This window comes from Trichoplusia ni, chromosome 14 (genome assembly GCF_003590095.1).
Source record: "Trichoplusia ni isolate ovarian cell line Hi5 chromosome 14, tn1, whole genome shotgun sequence".
In the NCBI taxonomy this organism is placed as follows: domain Eukaryota; kingdom Metazoa; phylum Arthropoda; class Insecta; order Lepidoptera; family Noctuidae; genus Trichoplusia; species Trichoplusia ni.
In genome coordinates this window covers 11533089-11549698 of record NC_039491.1, presented here as the reverse complement: position 1 = coordinate 11549698, position 16610 = coordinate 11533089, and the positions used below count along the sequence as shown (strand labels likewise).

The window sequence follows — 16610 nt, the reverse complement described above, 5'->3', positions numbered from 1 at the left end:
GCCAATTAAATTGTCATTATAGCTCAAAAGCGGGTAAAGTGTATTGCAATTTAATAATATCTAGCCGTACCGGGGGCGGGCTGTTGGAATCCGAGCGAGGAAAATTCACTAATGGACTCCGGCACTTAAATTTATTAAAAACTCTTTCGAAAGCTATGTTTGCTCTGTTTCAGTTCTGTACATCCAACTCGAACAAATTAGAAGTAGTTTATATGTTTCTATAAAAACTGCACGGGTCCATGTTAGTGTAGATACTGCATATCTTACTGTGTAATACACTGAGACGAAGACGTTTATTATAAAATCTTTTTTATACATTTGTTATTGTCAAGAAGGCTCATGACGGCTGCTGTAAGTTCAACAATGTTTTAAAGATTTTTTATATTATATTTACCGTAAACAATAAACTATAACCTTAGATTTAAGTAAAGGTACCTGCTAGTCGTAGTGAAAACCAGGTTTTTCTTAAACATTTGTCAGCGTCCGGCTTCATGTCTATTCTGAGACAAAGTGATAACTGTCATGTATCAAGGCAACTCTATATTTTAAGACATTTCGTTCTAAATCAATCAATGCCCATTTGGTTTATTTCAAAGTAGCATATAACGGACTGCTCGCATAATTCAAATATTCTCCTTGGAGAAAAATACCACTGTTTCATAGGAATGTTAATGGGTGTGTGTTTGCGTGACGTCCTGTCTTAGCATGCGTCGTGAGTGTCCACATCGGTTTGTTTTGATAGCTCTATCCGTTGTTACTGCATTGTTTGAATGTTTTCAAAAGAATATGGATGAATGTTTATTAACATTAATTTAATTATAGTGATGTTTTATTTATATCTTCTTTTCTAAACATCACATGTATTATAGAAATAGTTTATGAAAATCGACTCGAACGGAAATAACAAAACCGGTCAAGAGCGAGTCGGGTTAATTACAAATACTTACCTAACGGAAAACAATTTGGTATGGTGACAAGAATTTTCCAGTGTTTTACAAGGAGCGCCTGACTTTCTGACCTCCTCAACCCAGTTACTTGGGCAACACGATACGCCTTAGTTAGACTGGTTGTCAGCTTTTTAAGCTTCTGACTACCTGTAACGACTATCAAAGACGTATGAATAACCATAAACCATAGCGCGATAGATGGCATTGACGTCGAATTAGATCGCGCTATGGTTTCGTTACATCAAATGTTAATCACCGAGCTGAAGAACTGCACTGATAAATTAAAACAACACTGTTTGGTCTGCGAGAGAGTCATATATTGAAAATGCTTCAAAATATATATGTCAACTCATGTAACGAAACCATAGCGCGATCTAATTCGACGTCAATGCCATCTATCGCGCTATGGTTTAACAAATTACTATAAAAGTACATTTTGCTCTTGAACATACCGCCCACCAAGGACATTATTGACGGAATGTCCTTCTTAAAGTACTTAACTTATGGGATACAGGTACTTTGAACTTAAAATACATGAACTTAACATGTAGACCTTAAATATTAATAATATAACTAAATACAACTAACACTAAATAAAAAACTCGTTTTGGTCTAAACATACATAATAATATTGTAAATAAACTGGACTAAATATATTAAACCATAACTGGTAAATCGAGAATTTAGTCCGCACTGAGACTACACGTGAGACATTATCATCACCTGGGTGCTTTTGTACAACACGACCTAATAGCCAGCGACTTGGCGGTAAGTTGTCTTCTTTAATTAATACGATGTCTCCTATATTGGGCTTCGGAACTTGAGAACCACCATTTGTATCTATTCATAAGGTTCGACAAATAGTCTTGTGACCAGCGTTTCCAGAATGACTGTAACATCCTTTGAACGAATTGCCACGTAGTCAAGTAACTTACATTTGAACTATTACAATTTTTGTCAGGTACATTCACTATAGGTCCTTCGATAAGGAAATGTCCTGGAGTTAAACGATAAAAGAACTGCACCACATAACTCTAAGCGTGGAATGCTTATTTGCTTAATGGGGGCTACTCGAGTTTTTATAGTACTATCTTGTTTAATTTCTATGTTCTTGATCTGTATTTCTTTTTCCTTTAATAATATGTTCTCTTTGACCTTATCCCTATAATTGTTCTCGTTTTTTATTTGACCTGTTTGCTTTATTGATGTAATCTTATCAGCTAATTCACGAGAACCTCCGGCCTTACATGCAGGATTATCATCGCGGAACGGTAAGTGTACTATATATCTTCTTGTATCATCTCGCTTAGTAGTTTTACTATATAATTCTTCGCATTTTTGCTCTTCTGGACTTAAGATTTTCTTTGTACTAGATTGCTCTTCTATCTCCCAAAACTTTTTCAGGAGTTGATCTTCGTTGAACTGTGCATTATGAACGTTTATATTTTTAATGGGATGCCTTGACCTATCAATATCCGAACTGACAACACCGGAAAGGACCCACCCTAAAGTGGTGTTCTGTGCCATAAGAGTACCAGACGGACTCTTAATTATGCCTTCCTTGACGATGTAACCATAAACATCTGCACCCAATAATATGTCTATTTTATTGGGTGTGTTGAACTTAGGATCTGCCAAACACAGACCGTTGATGTCAATCCAATCAAATGAACTTGGTTGAATACATCGCTCAGGTAAGTATGATGTGATCTTACTCAAGACGTACGCATTTATCTTAAGTTGAAAATCCACATGGACTGTTGATTTGATTGTAAACTGTACCATGTGCTTCGCAATGATTGATTGATTATTGCCTAAACCTGAAACAAGCCCTTGAACTGGAATTTTCTTAAGACTAAGAAATTGGACGGCAGCTTCTGTTATAAAACAAGCTTGTGAGCCTGGATCAAGCAGGGCTCGAATAGTCTGGAATTCACCAGTCTTTGACTCGGCTTTTATTAACGCAGTAGCTAATAACACCTGTCTGGGCTTGGGAACCTTACCTGTAGACAAGCACGTCACAATAGGATTATCACTAGTCGAAGAACTAGTGCTATCCACCATAGGCGTTGCTGCTGCATCTTGGCCTTTATTCTCTGGCTCTCCGTAAGGGTGCAGCAAGGAATGATGGCGCTTTTTGCAAACTCTACAGGAGGTCTGCTTTTTACAGTCGTACACTGTATGATTGCTGCCTAAACAATTGAAGCATATTTTATTCTTTGCTACAAACTCGCGCCTGCTTACTATGGACTGTTTAGCAAATTGTTTACAGAAACAGAGCTTGTGAGGGTCCGAGCAGTATTCGCAACGTATATAGGATGACTTTGTGGCTATCATCACTTTAGAGCTATGAGCGTGTGAACTGTTACTGACCTGGTGTCCGGTAGCTTTCCAGGGCTCGATACATTCTAGCGCCCGAAAGCGACTTTCCATAAACGTTTGAAACTGGTGAAAGGTTGGCAATTCGTTGCTGGAAATGTTAGAAACGCTTAACTCCCACTGCTTCCTGGTCTCATTATCTAATTTGAACGTTACGATATGGATGATGATAACGTCCCATGTACTCACATCGATATTAAGATTTGTTAGCGCACTTAAACAGTCGCTTGTGGTATCTAACAATTCCTTTAACGCGCTAGCTGATTCGACATTTATACGTTTTTGGCCAAACAATCTTTTCAGAATACAATTAGTTAGGTACTTCTTATTAGCATAACGCCTCTCTAATTGTGACCAACATTCGCTATAATTAGCAGCTGAAATTGGTGTATGCCTGACCAACTGTTCAGCTTCACCTGTAAGGTGGCTCTTCAGATAGTGCAGTTTTTGAACATTGTCTAATGAAGAATTTTCGTGAACTAAAGATATAAACAAATCGTGAAAGGTTGTCCATTCACTGTATTTGCCTGAAAAGGTTGGGATTGCAATTTTCGGTAACTTTACGAAAGAATTGGATGATTTTGAACTACCAGTATTATTGTTAGGACCGCCCTTTGGAATTTGCGACTCACTAACAACATTGAGCTTGTTAAGAATAGACTTCATTAAACATTTACATGTAATGTAAGTATCTTCGGTTGAATCATAAATATCCACAACCTTTTGATCTATTATATCCTCTAATTTATAATGACCGTAAAGTTGAGTTTTAGTATTTTTAAATGAATCCCAATCATTTTCAAGTAATTCAAGTCTTGCTTGAATATATTCTAAAGTAAGTCTATCTTTCGGACACTTTTTAACATTAGTTAAAGCTTTTTGAATAACATTTTGAAGGTCTTTTAATATATTAATTTTGCCTTCCATGTTCTTGATATTAAATAATTTATGAAGTGTTTTAAAATTAATGAATTCGAATGAAGTCTCAAAGAATCCGAAAAATTTTACAAGTGTTTGAACTACAAATTCACTCTTTCAGAAATCGGGCATAGGTTCCCCGTAGGTCTTAGAATTATTCTAAGTCCTATTTATATACACAGTCTTAAAACTAAGTTGAAATATCTATATATAATTACAAAATTTTAAAGTTAAAATGTTCTTTGAAATAAAGTTCAAATTGGCTTGACTTCTTAATTTTCACTGCTACTTTTTTCTTTTTCTTTTTTACTCGATAAATTGTACTCACGGGTGCACTTCAATCACACAAACCCGTAGACTGATTGAACTGGTCGATGCTAGTGGCGCCCTCTATGGCGTCACTTTGAACTGGAACTCCCCGCAATCACTGGCTCCGTCCACCTTGCTGCACGAAGCTGTTTCTTCTTCAACTCGGAGGCTGATCTTGATCACGGTGGCGCCCTCTGTGGCCAACCGTTGAACTATAATCCCAGTACTTTGCCGCAGCGATCCACTGCGAGTACTTGGGATGCGGACCAAAGCTGGCACCGCTGCACTCCAAAAAAGTCTAGACTTAACCGGGTCTGACATCCGGCTCGAAGGACCAAATGTTAATCACCGAGCTGAAGAACTGCACTGATAAATTAAAACAACACTGTTTGGTCTGCGAGAGAGTCATATATTGAAAATGCTTCAAAATATATATGTCAACTCATGTAACGAAACCATAGCGCGATCTAATTCGACGTCAATGCCATCTATCGCGCTATGGTTTAACAAATTACTATAAAAGTACATTTTGCTCTTGAACAAACCGGGAGCAACAATTTAACGTGCCTGCCTTCCGAAACACGATTATTTAAATCGCACTATCGTACAAAAGAAAAGTATTTTACATTACAATCCCCAGCAGCTTGAGCTCAGCACAAAGGCGTTTAAATCACAATTAATATAATAAGCCGGCGACGTTGATAGCGCTCAACAAGTCGCCAATTACCAGTACTGTTGGCGTTACGTTAATTAGTCAGATGTCTATTGTTTCCCAGGTTTGCAACGCCTATTGTGCTCAGAGTATATACAACCGTTACACTGCCTTCACGTAAATATTGTAATGTTCAATGGTTTTGTAGTAAAGTGAGATGAAAGTGGAGTTTTTGTTTATTCATTTGTTTTTGGGCAACGTTATCAATGAGATGACATGGGTGACGGAGCAATGTAAAGATTCTAGTTTCTTTATAATAAAAAGGGGAATTTTATTAAACTTACTTCAAACAAGACTTAATTTTACTCAAAACACCTATGATGTTAATAAGCGAATAATTGAATATAATTGGTTTCCACATAAGTGCTATCACAATCATTGTATTTATGTAGTTTATGATCATAATAAATGAAGTTTCCTTTCCAAGATATACCATTACAAAGTAAAGAGCTTTGAAACAATGCAGGGATAGTTACTTAAAACAAAAGTTAAATGAATCGTTCACAAAGTATACCTCCACTAGGACCGCAGTTATCGAATAAGCGGGACGGCGCGGGCTCACTATCACGAGTCTCATATATAGAAGCGGTGACAAGTCCCCAGTTTACATTAAAGATCAATTCTATTGTTATGACGCAGTGATTTGTTTGGGAATGTTAAGCTAACGGCACTCATTATCAAACCTCACGTAATGGATGCTTGTGAACCCACTTATACAATTAAAGGGACGAGTGACGTCACTAAACAGTTAGTCACGATAGAGTTCTGTTATGAGACAGAAGCAGCTTTAAAAGCATGTTACATCAAACTTTTGTTCTGAATTTCCTATATTTTTTTATACCTAGTTTTCCTTCTTAGACCTTGTTATAAAGACCTGTGAAGAGCAATCGTAGGTGCGGCGAGCGCGAGTGCACACTTACAGATCGGTGCACATTTATAAAACGACGGTTCAGGCTAGAGCTCCTTATAATCCAGGCATAAATTCAGTTCCTCTGTCCGGCCAGGTGACCTAGATAGTACTATTTCTAAGCCTTGGATATCCCTCTTTCCTAATAGTTTTATTCGCCTGCCAAAATAAATAGGTCTCCAAGTAAATTTCATTTTGGGATTCCCAAACTGATTTTTTATTTCAGAAATCTAAGGAACACAATTAGTTGCTTTCTTATTTAGGTATTTTGATAGACATGTCACTTCCAAACTTATTCATTTTTTCTTCTCTTATTCATCTCTTTAAATAAAATGATTTAATCTATTGTCCAGCGTGCACACATCATCTTGAATAGTCTGCTAAGTGCGCATAACGACGCAAACCCAAATGAACAAGTGCGGTAATGTACGGTAATAGCCGGTAATATGCGGTAATACGCCGTAATCCAGCTCTGATACTATTACCATAACAAGGTGATAAACAGAAGGTCCACTTGGTATACTGGGATACCTTACCAGTATTAAAAGATTGATTGTCACTCTTTTTTATTTGACTTGTTTTCTAAAGTATGAAAGCAGTAAAAGCAATGATTTAAATTCAGTGTTTAATTAAACACATATTAAGTTAACAACTTAAAATAAACATTGGTCTGAGTGATATTTCTGCTTCGTAACTTGCACTGTAACAACATTCCTCGCTCGGAATGCGGTTACTCCGCGCGGTAATGAAGTCGAAATATTGAACACCTATTGTATGCGAGTTATCTGTCGGCGTGTCCTTCACTGCGCGGCCTTAGACGTTGTCACTAAGTATGCACTATCTAGCACTGATTACATGAATTATTAGAACTAGAACATTCCTAAATATACGCAAATTATTCCTAAGTGGTTGTGGCTGTGCTTGTAAATGGTGTTAACGAAATGTTAAGGAGAATGCTGGTGCATTAACATCATAGTTTCGGTAGAAAATTTTGTCTTTGTTTTTAAGATATGTAAGACATACTCAGAGTAAAAATAGTTATTATTTGTTTCAAGTCTTCACTCACTTTCACCATAGATCTTCATATTTTAAAAACTTGTCCTAAATTATGGAATTACATAAACCGAAGTCTATACCGACAAGAAATAACGATAACAAATAGGTCAAACAAATATTTCTCTGGCGTATATTGAACCCTGGCTTAGCGGTAAGCTCGCGGCTCACTCGGGACGCCAATCAAGTTGTCAACAATAGCGAGGGACGCTCCCGCGCCTGCTGCGGACACAACGCATGATAACAGTAATAAGCCGCGACTGATAACAAGCCCTGGTACAAGTAAACACGATGTGAACCTGAAAACTTTACTCACCTCTAAGCAATTGTCTGCATAAAGTGTGCTCCTTTGGAGAAACTTTTGCAAATGTGAACGCTGTTGTGGGTTACAAAAATCGACCAATCCAATTACAGTTGATATGACTTAGGATTTTTTGTTTATTTAATATAAATGATTCAAGGCACATGCACAATCAAATGACACTTTGAACAAGTATTCGTGGATAACAGATACGCTTGTCCTACGCAGAGAATGAACAAATGTCGAGCCCAGTATATTGGCGTCGTGACGTCAATGGCGGTGGCTATCCGTGCAGTCAATTATTATTAGTTCGTGAACTTTATTGTATGTATTTCGATTAACTAAGTCGAGTATAGATATATTTTAAAACAGTTTAGTTAATAGCTTTGCCTACTTTTATTTAAAACTTTCTTGATAGAAGTTTACTTTTCTTGTTACAGAGTAAGGAGCTAAGCGGAAGCGACTGCGGCATGGGCGTGCGCGCGCCCGACTCGCTGCCCGGACTCACACACCACTACTGCAGTGACAGGTACCAGGGTGATAATACTCTTACTACAATTACGAAAGGAAGGAGAATACACCACCGAACGTCCCAGGACTAATTCACACCTTCAAATAAATTTAAAAAATTTGGCTATGCTCGCTGACGGATCTTTTTTAGCTGCAACTTCTTTTGCACAAAATTTTATGATATAAAATACTTCAATGATGTAGTACAAAGTACAGTAGTTTAACAAAAACAAAACAAAACGCTTTTGGCCAAAAGTAAAGTCAATTTTATTTTGGTTTGATATTACAAACGAATAGAACTGAAATTTTATGTGACTGCCAATCAGTTTTATGGAGCGTCAATTTTCAGCGCACGACCTATATTTATATTGCAGTCACATATTTCAGAATTCTATGCAATACTGGAATGTCAGGTATATTGCGACGTTTTATGCACTGGCGTCCATTTTCCCTACCTATTTGACATACAGTACGTGAATGAAAACCTTTTTGAAATTTATTGAACTCTGTTCAATCTGAAATAACGGCGAGGAAAACTTTATATTATTATTTAAAAATATCTAAGTTATTTTGACGTAAGGGCGCTAAATTGTACAAGTATATTAAGTTATTTATCCGTTATACGATCTTGATTAATCTTATACGTAAAGGTCATTATTAACTAGACCAAGCATTTATTTGCACTAATTTTACAAATCCCAGAAAACCAATCAAAAAGATCAATTAGAAAACCACAACCCATTTGTTTACTAGATCCCCAGCGAAATGCAACACAATGGGTGTGATGAAACTAGTGAACGAGCCAAGCCCGAGCAGTTCCGAGGAGTCGAACTCACCGACGGAGATGAATTGCTACCGGCGGCTGGGCGAGCGGCCGCCGCTCATGAAGCGGCTGGCGATGGGGCTGAGCGGCGCGCTGCTGCAGCCCTCCGACGATGACTCCACGCCGCTAGTCGCGGATACACCGACCACGTTAGTATTGCACCCATACCAGTATCCCATATGATACCTGTCTGCCGCTTGCTATGTAATAGAAGGAAATGGAACTCTTTCTCTTACTCGTCCTTTTTACTACTTCTGATTAATTTCGCAGCCGGTTCCAAGGCTGATTGTTTTCTCTGTTACACACCGAACTTAAGTGTTTCGGAGGTTTTCGTTGATGCATTGTAGATTATAGCTTACAGGAGTTGCAATGACGGGCTTGTGTGGCGGTCTAGTCCCATAAAAATACCTGTAGCACTGGCAAACTAAAGTCCACAGCACGGAGTCAAGTGGCATTAGTCCTAACATTTATGGAGATGAAATTACCCTCTGATTATTACAATTTCCCTTCCAGCCCAACAAACCTGCCCCTATGCATGAACGGGGGCTACATCAACGAGGCGTCAGAGGCGGAGGCGCGCACCCGCGAGAGCAACCGCGAGCCCCCCGCCGTGCCCGCCGCGCCACGCCGCACTGACCAGTTCATGCACTCAGACCTCGATGTTGACTTCAGGAGGTGCAATAACCTTAAAAACAGGTACAATATACGAACACTCACTGTTTTATTGTTTCTGCGAAATTGTCAAACACCAAGGACAATGAAGTTTATCACGTTATTTTATTTCCTTTGTATTGAATTACCAAATTTGAAGACCCTTCAGCTAATGCATTCTACAGAAAAGAAACTGAATAAAAAAGAAGAAAAGCGAAGTTCAAGCTTCATCATTTTCACATCATAGAGAAAACACGTTAAAATGGCACCTTAATCTAGAACTTACAAACTTATCCCGGAAACTTAAAGTATTTTCTGCAGATTTAAAATATCGCGTAACGAGACTCTGGGAACTTCAGCCATTCTATTTACTTTCAGCTTTTAAAAAAGTTCCACATTAAATTACCGCGATGATAGCGGCTTAATGGAAACTGGGTCACGACTTTTCATTCTTTTGAATAGCTCTAACAATATTTTATTTTAAACCTTTTAAGCTCTAAGAACAGAGCAAATGACATTACAACTTTCTGTTGAATGAACATTATGAATATTGACTGAAACATTTTAGACTTCAGCTGCCGTTTCGGAATTTCCGGAGAGTTATTTTCTTTGAACTTTTCACAATCGGAGTTGGGAATATCAAAATGAGGTGCTGATTTATCTCAACCATTTGACCAATTACACTTTTTCTCGAATATTTTAGCAAGTCTTTTTCGTGTAAATTTTTGCGAAATTAAACTATCTGAACTCTCTGTTTATTACAATTATTCATCCTATGCTTAGGTACGAAACTAATTAAATGAAGAATTTCTCTATCATGCAAATAGTTTGTTATATTCACAATGCTTGTGTTTGTAGTGAGTCGGGCGCGTGCAGCCGCACGACGTCGTCGTCATCGGGCGCGTCCTCGTGCGGCGGCGTGCCCACCAACAACAACATCCCGCGCGCGGAGCCCGAGCTGCGCCAGGCGCCCTGGTTCCAGCACGGAATACCTAGAGAGGTAACACACTGTAAATACTACTCATATTTGAAAACTAAGGATTTGTGACATGGACATAAACGTCTTCATAAATATTATACTTGGGATAATGGTGTTCACTTTAATCAGCTTTATTAATTGGAAGTTACACATACCTTGCCTATTCCATGTTCTGGCTTTATCTGTTATTAGTTCTTCATCAAGATCATTGAATGTGTTGTAATGTTACTTGTTGCCCATTACAGATAGCCCTGGAAGTGCTGAGCTCGCAGGCGGTGGGCGCGTTCCTAGTGCGCGGCAGCACGACGCAGACGGGATGCTTCGCGCTGTCCGTGCGGGTGCCGCGCGACTTCACGCCCGCCGGCATTGCGCACTACCTCATACTGCGCACTCCTAAAGGGTACAAGATAAAGGTAAATATGGAGGACTTGTTTCGGAACTAAATTGCTCTGGTGTAAGTAGTCAAATGAAAGACGCTAAAAACTGATCGGAATAGTTTAGAGGTGTAATGTAATGGAATTGAGAACATGTAAACAACAGAGAGAGATTAAGAATTAGTTTAAAAGCAACTCTGCTGGTTTTTCTAGAGTTCGCAGGTGCTAAGGATGTTTAGGGAACTTTTAATTTACAATGAACTAATCGGTGTTATTGCATGTCAGGGCTTCACGAAGGAGTTCAGTTCGCTGTGCGCGCTGGTGACGCACCACAGCGTGATGCCGGAGCTGCTGCCGGTGCCGCTGCGGCTGCCGCGCGCCGGCCGCGCGCCGCCGCCGCGCCGCGACCACGCCGACCTGGACGCGCTCACGCACACGCACGCGCACGCGCACACACACCCGCGCGCGCCGCACCACGCGCAGCCGCCGCACCACTTCCTCGCACAACTCGACGTCTAGGTACCGGTACCGACACTTCACTCAGTGAGCACAGTGGGCTGTAACGGTCATTTATAACATTGTAGCAAAATTTCACATTCTTAAATGCTCGTCTTTGCATAACGTCATAAAAAACATTATTAACTTCCGTGGCTTTTGTCATCACTTTGTTAGGTACAGATCGTAAGTGGGTTTTCCGAAGCTGTATCGAAGCTTTGGTACCGCAATGACAAGGCTGGGGTGGAATTGTGCAGGCCGTTTGAAAGGTCAGACAAAGTGACGAAAAATTGAATTAGTCAATCCCGGAATTGTGACCAAAGCAGGAAAAAATAACTACCCAGCAATAAGATATCGATTTATGGATTGATGAGATGAGTGTCGAGTACTGCTTTTATTGTATGTGAACTTTGTCTCACAGTAGTTGCACGTTTGAGTTTATTCAAAAATGTGATATTACCGAAAGTGTATCGGAATCGAGGAGGTCAGTGCTCAGAGAGAATTGTGGAGTCTTGGAACTTTTGCATGATTGAAATGAATACTATTTGTATTGTGTAATAATACCCGATGTAATTTTAAAAGGTTGCCATAACAAATTTTAAATAATTTGAGAGTTACAAACTTTATTAACTAGTGTACGACAAAATTCGACGGAATAGATTTTTAAATATGTTTTAAAATAAAAATGCTATCGCTGCCTTTTATAGACATAAATAACCCTGTTACGTTTTAACGAAGGCAAGTGTTAAGTATTAACGCACATAATAATCTAATACTAAAACAAATTTGTCACTTTAATAACACATAAAAATAATAACTTCACATTGAAAATAAATATTCACTGTTATATAAAACATAAATATCAAAAAATAAATAAATATTTGTATATCATTGATTAAAAAAGATTATCTAAAATAGTCACGTTTAAGGAGTCATTAAATTATTGTATGTTGTCTAGTGTCTGTTGGTAAGTTCTCTTTTGTAAGAATAATGTGATAAATATCATACATAGGGTGTGTACGCAAATGTAAAGAATATATTTGTAAAAATAAAATGTGTATATGGATTGTAATTAGTAGAGGATTCGTGTCGTAATCATAGTAGGGGCACGCGGTAGTGTAGGGAAGATCGCGCGAGTTTAGTTCAGACAACACTTGCGTACTGCGTGCTGGTTGTATGCACTAGTCCAAAGTAGCCATGGTTTAGAGGAAAAGATGTATTTGTTGCTCTAAGTCAACAGTTTGGAGATTAAGGTCATAAAATAAATGCTTATACAAATAACATTACTACAAGCGTCAGAACACCATTCTGTTCGAAAAGTGCCGTAAATAATGTATTACATTTGAGTGATTCTATAATCGTTCTGATTGTAGAAATGTTATTTTTCAGAGAGGGCTGGTTATTAAAATACGGTTTACAAATAGTTTTCGAGGACCTTTCGATCACCTATTAAAACTAGACTAATGCAGTTGTGTAACAGTCTCATTTTAATAAATAGAAACGAAAAAATAATACAAAGTAATGTCGCAGAACATAGTACGCAGGTGTTGTTGAGTTCGAGATAGTTTGCGCTTAAAATGTTTATGTTTACGATGTGTAGGTATGTTCTAGTCTTATGAGATGTACAGTGATTGTGTGAGGCACGGTTTGTTTGACGAATAATACCACACATTATATTATAATTATTATATTAGATTGAGTAACAAGTTACAATAATGAGTCTGGCGTTGTTGTCATTGTGAGGTGGATAAATAGAATGCAATGACCCTTTTATGTCGAAATTAAATGTACTTAAAAGAGATATTGACACACACATTGAGAAACCAAAATGTAGCAGGCTCGCGTTGCTTTGTGTACGAAGACCTAAGTATTTTTTGCAAAGAAAACGAGATATGAAATCTGCTAAAACCGATTCATAGATTTCTGTAATATAGATTGAAGATCTAATTCTGTTTTTGTGAACACCTCGGTGCCAACAACAGTCAGATTTTTGCAATAATTTAAGAGTTATCGGAGCGACGGTGTCGTCCCCCCAGTGTATATTGTAAACAAGTTGCCTTTTAGCGAGTACACTGCGGCTTCGCAATCATGAGTTACAGATCGAACGTTTACAAACACGCAATGTATGTGAAAGGTTCGGTCGCCATGAGAAGTGTACTTATCGTGCAGTAAGTATGTTGTCAGAATGTTTATCTATGTTCGGCTGTTCGGTGCGTTGCACAGATGTTATTGTTGTACACTGCCTTAGTACGAGAAGCAACATGATATCAGTAGACTAGTCTGTTGATGTTTTAATATAACTTGCCATCAATAGTTTTACTATAGCGACGTTAGGACTCGAGAGATATTTCATATGGTAACACTGGCTTCACCCTGTATAGTGTTTTATGTATTAATAATCATATCAGTACTAAAGTGCAATGTAATTCGAGCAATATTAAATTAACAATGTAATGCTTTATCTAGATTTGATGATGTACCCGAAACCTGTTTATTATAACCTAATTAATTTTGTATGATTTACTTCTGTTTTGTAAAACCATCATCTTGGTAAAAGTGTCAACAGATCTCCGGAACTGATATAGGCAGACAACCCCAAAGTTAGACTGCTGCAAATATTAAAGTGAGACGGCACACTACAGATCGTAGAGCAGTGCCCCTCTTTACTAGATCAGTCTAACCAGTGTTTAAGAGGAGCGGTAGACCCATATACCCTGAAAAAAAATGAATGAAAACTTGCCAAAGTACTTTCTTTAAACAGAAGGTGGTTTCGTGAAACAGAAGTCAATAACCCTAATTAAGTTCTGACCTTGTATAACATTAGAAGCCCAATTATTAATTCTGTAGATGTAACATGTTACAAAAACCTGACACCAGATGTCGCCATGTGAACTAAATGTCAGTTTTGTACCTAATAAGTGAATTTTATCCACCTTGACATGTGTAGTTAACTACAACAGTGAAACTAATAATTTATTTACGTATGAATAAAATAAATATCAAGAATATTATACCTGGTTGTTTTATTCGTCAGTTAGTTGAAAGTAGGAATCTTTCAGATCAGTCACGAGATTAGAACAAATGCTACGAAAATTAATATCAAATGAATAACATAAACTTGAAATATTCGGCAGTCCAAGGAAGGTAAAACGGTGAAAAAATATGGAAAAATTGAGCCAAAGACGAAAAAAAACAAATCTGAAAACCGTAAAGTTACCTCGAGATCGGGTACTACGCGAGTGAAACCGCGGGCAACAGCTAGTCAAAAATAAAAACTAAAATGTTCTGAATACTTCTTTCAGAGGCAAATCATTACTAATTTATAAAGAATAAGTAAGTTTAGAAATATTGCTGATAGAGCTTTATAAGTGCTCTAAGAGCTTCATAGAGCTGTATAATTCAACTCTTTCTACAATGATACTATACGCGCCATCTATCGTGTGTCAGCGGAGTTACTCCATCTATCGTACTTCGAAACAGCTCCTGGAGCCGCGGCACTATACGAATGGCTCCATTCCCTGATAGGTCAGGCGGCAACTGAAAACAGTGTCGTTTTCGGCTTTCGCCAACAGATGTCAGGTGCAATGTGATTTTCAGCATATTGTCCGAAAAATAAAACGAAAATTGTAGCACTATGGGTAATTCAAATGATAGGTACCTACGTTTAAAAACAATTATTTTTTAGGCGTATTCGATAAACTCCAAAAAAAAAATTAGGTTCTGAAGGAGCTTTAACAAGTTTAGTATGCCACTTAGGATGAATAGGGGAGTTTTGGATAAAGTTTACATAATTCAGGGCGAATTAGGAAGTATTATTCTGAAATTCATCGAAGTTACTAATTTATTGGCGATAGTTGTACTAGAACCGTCATCCCTAAATTCTATTTATACCTAAATGGCTGTGATTCTGATAAAATGTTACATAGTGCAGATAATTGTGTCGCAACGATACTCACTACTTAGTGACTAGGTACCTGTGATAATTTTGGGAAAAATTCGAAACTAAAAAGTAAAGTTATTCTTTTAAATTGTATGATTAGTGTATTGAATTTGAACGTTCGAGCCACATAGATACCGAACGCGGGGTCAAACCCGCGACACACGACACTATGCCAATCGGCTGACTCGTGCAGAAAACGTGTTAAATGAAAAGTGAAAATGAACGACCTATTAAATTGATATAAAAATTTAGTAATGAAATGAAATGAAATTATTCTGCAAATAGGATATTATATCACTTTTACATGTCTTTTTTGAGAACGATGGAGCCGACATTTCCTAGCTGACTTCCCTAAGAAGAAATGTAGAAACAAACTCAGGTGTCGCAGTCTCTTTTAAAGTCCAGACAATTTTAAAAATTCAAGTTAAGTGTATAAACTAATGCAGAGTATTTCAATAAATAGATAATATACCTGCATAAGGTTTATACTTACAAAAAAAAATGTATAGAAAGAGATTAAAAAAAAATAACGCAAATGAGTTACATATTATTAAATTAAATAATAATTAATATTATTAAAAATAAATTCATGCAAAAGCACAAAACATGTAAATAATTATGTACACAAATAATGCTAGCTGTATAAGCGAGCAGTTCAATCCCAAGCATTTTTATCATTTAAATAATCTGATATTTTGTAATATCCTTTTCCGGATAGTTTTAATTTAATAAAAGTTTTAAATTTCTTAGACGGTAGCTTACGAACATGAATGGGAAGCTTGTTGTAGAAACGTATACATTGACCCATGAACGAGTTGCTTACTCTATGGAGACGAGTAGCATGTACGGCTAAATTATGTTTTTGTATTGTCCTTGTGTTGACCGAGTGAACATCGACAGTATACATCAAATACCCCAGATTACAGCACATTTTCAAACCAATTGTACCAAATATCCAGTTTTGGCAAAACTAAAATAACGTGCATTTCGAATACATTATTTACAAAATAGAATGCAGCTGGTCTCGAAACGAATACCAGCGCTTGGTTCCACACTCGCATTCATAACATCATTAGTTACGTGACCAGTATTAGCTTTTAAGTTTATCGCTTTAGTGTATTATGAGTGCGAAAGTAAAGACGTGCTGTTGCGATATTTACGAGGCACGTTCGGAGGCTGTACTGGTTCTGTATCGATGCGAACGCTTATTCGAGAAGGACTAGGACTAAACTAGGACTTGCAATTGTGCAAACGAGACAACAAGCTACATAGCTTAGAGTGCTATCTCTCTCTCACATTAACTAACTTATTT

The 16610-nt window shown here is 37.6% G+C and overlaps 1 protein-coding gene across 1 annotated transcript in view; it reads left to right on the top strand.

Moving 5' to 3' along the window:
- Nucleotides 1-11382, top strand: part of LOC113500832 — a 128089-nt gene extending 116707 nt beyond the window's left edge. Inside the window, exons 7-12 of the mRNA XM_026881727.1 lie at nt 7967-8055; nt 8790-9008; nt 9373-9555; nt 10369-10510; nt 10735-10902; nt 11149-11382. Of these exons, the coding sequence (XP_026737528.1) occupies nt 7967-8055; nt 8790-9008; nt 9373-9555; nt 10369-10510; nt 10735-10902; nt 11149-11382 (1035 nt within the window). The remainder of the gene's footprint in view (nt 1-7966; nt 8056-8789; nt 9009-9372; nt 9556-10368; nt 10511-10734; nt 10903-11148) is intronic.
- The last annotated feature ends 5228 nt before the right edge of the window (nt 11383-16610 follow it).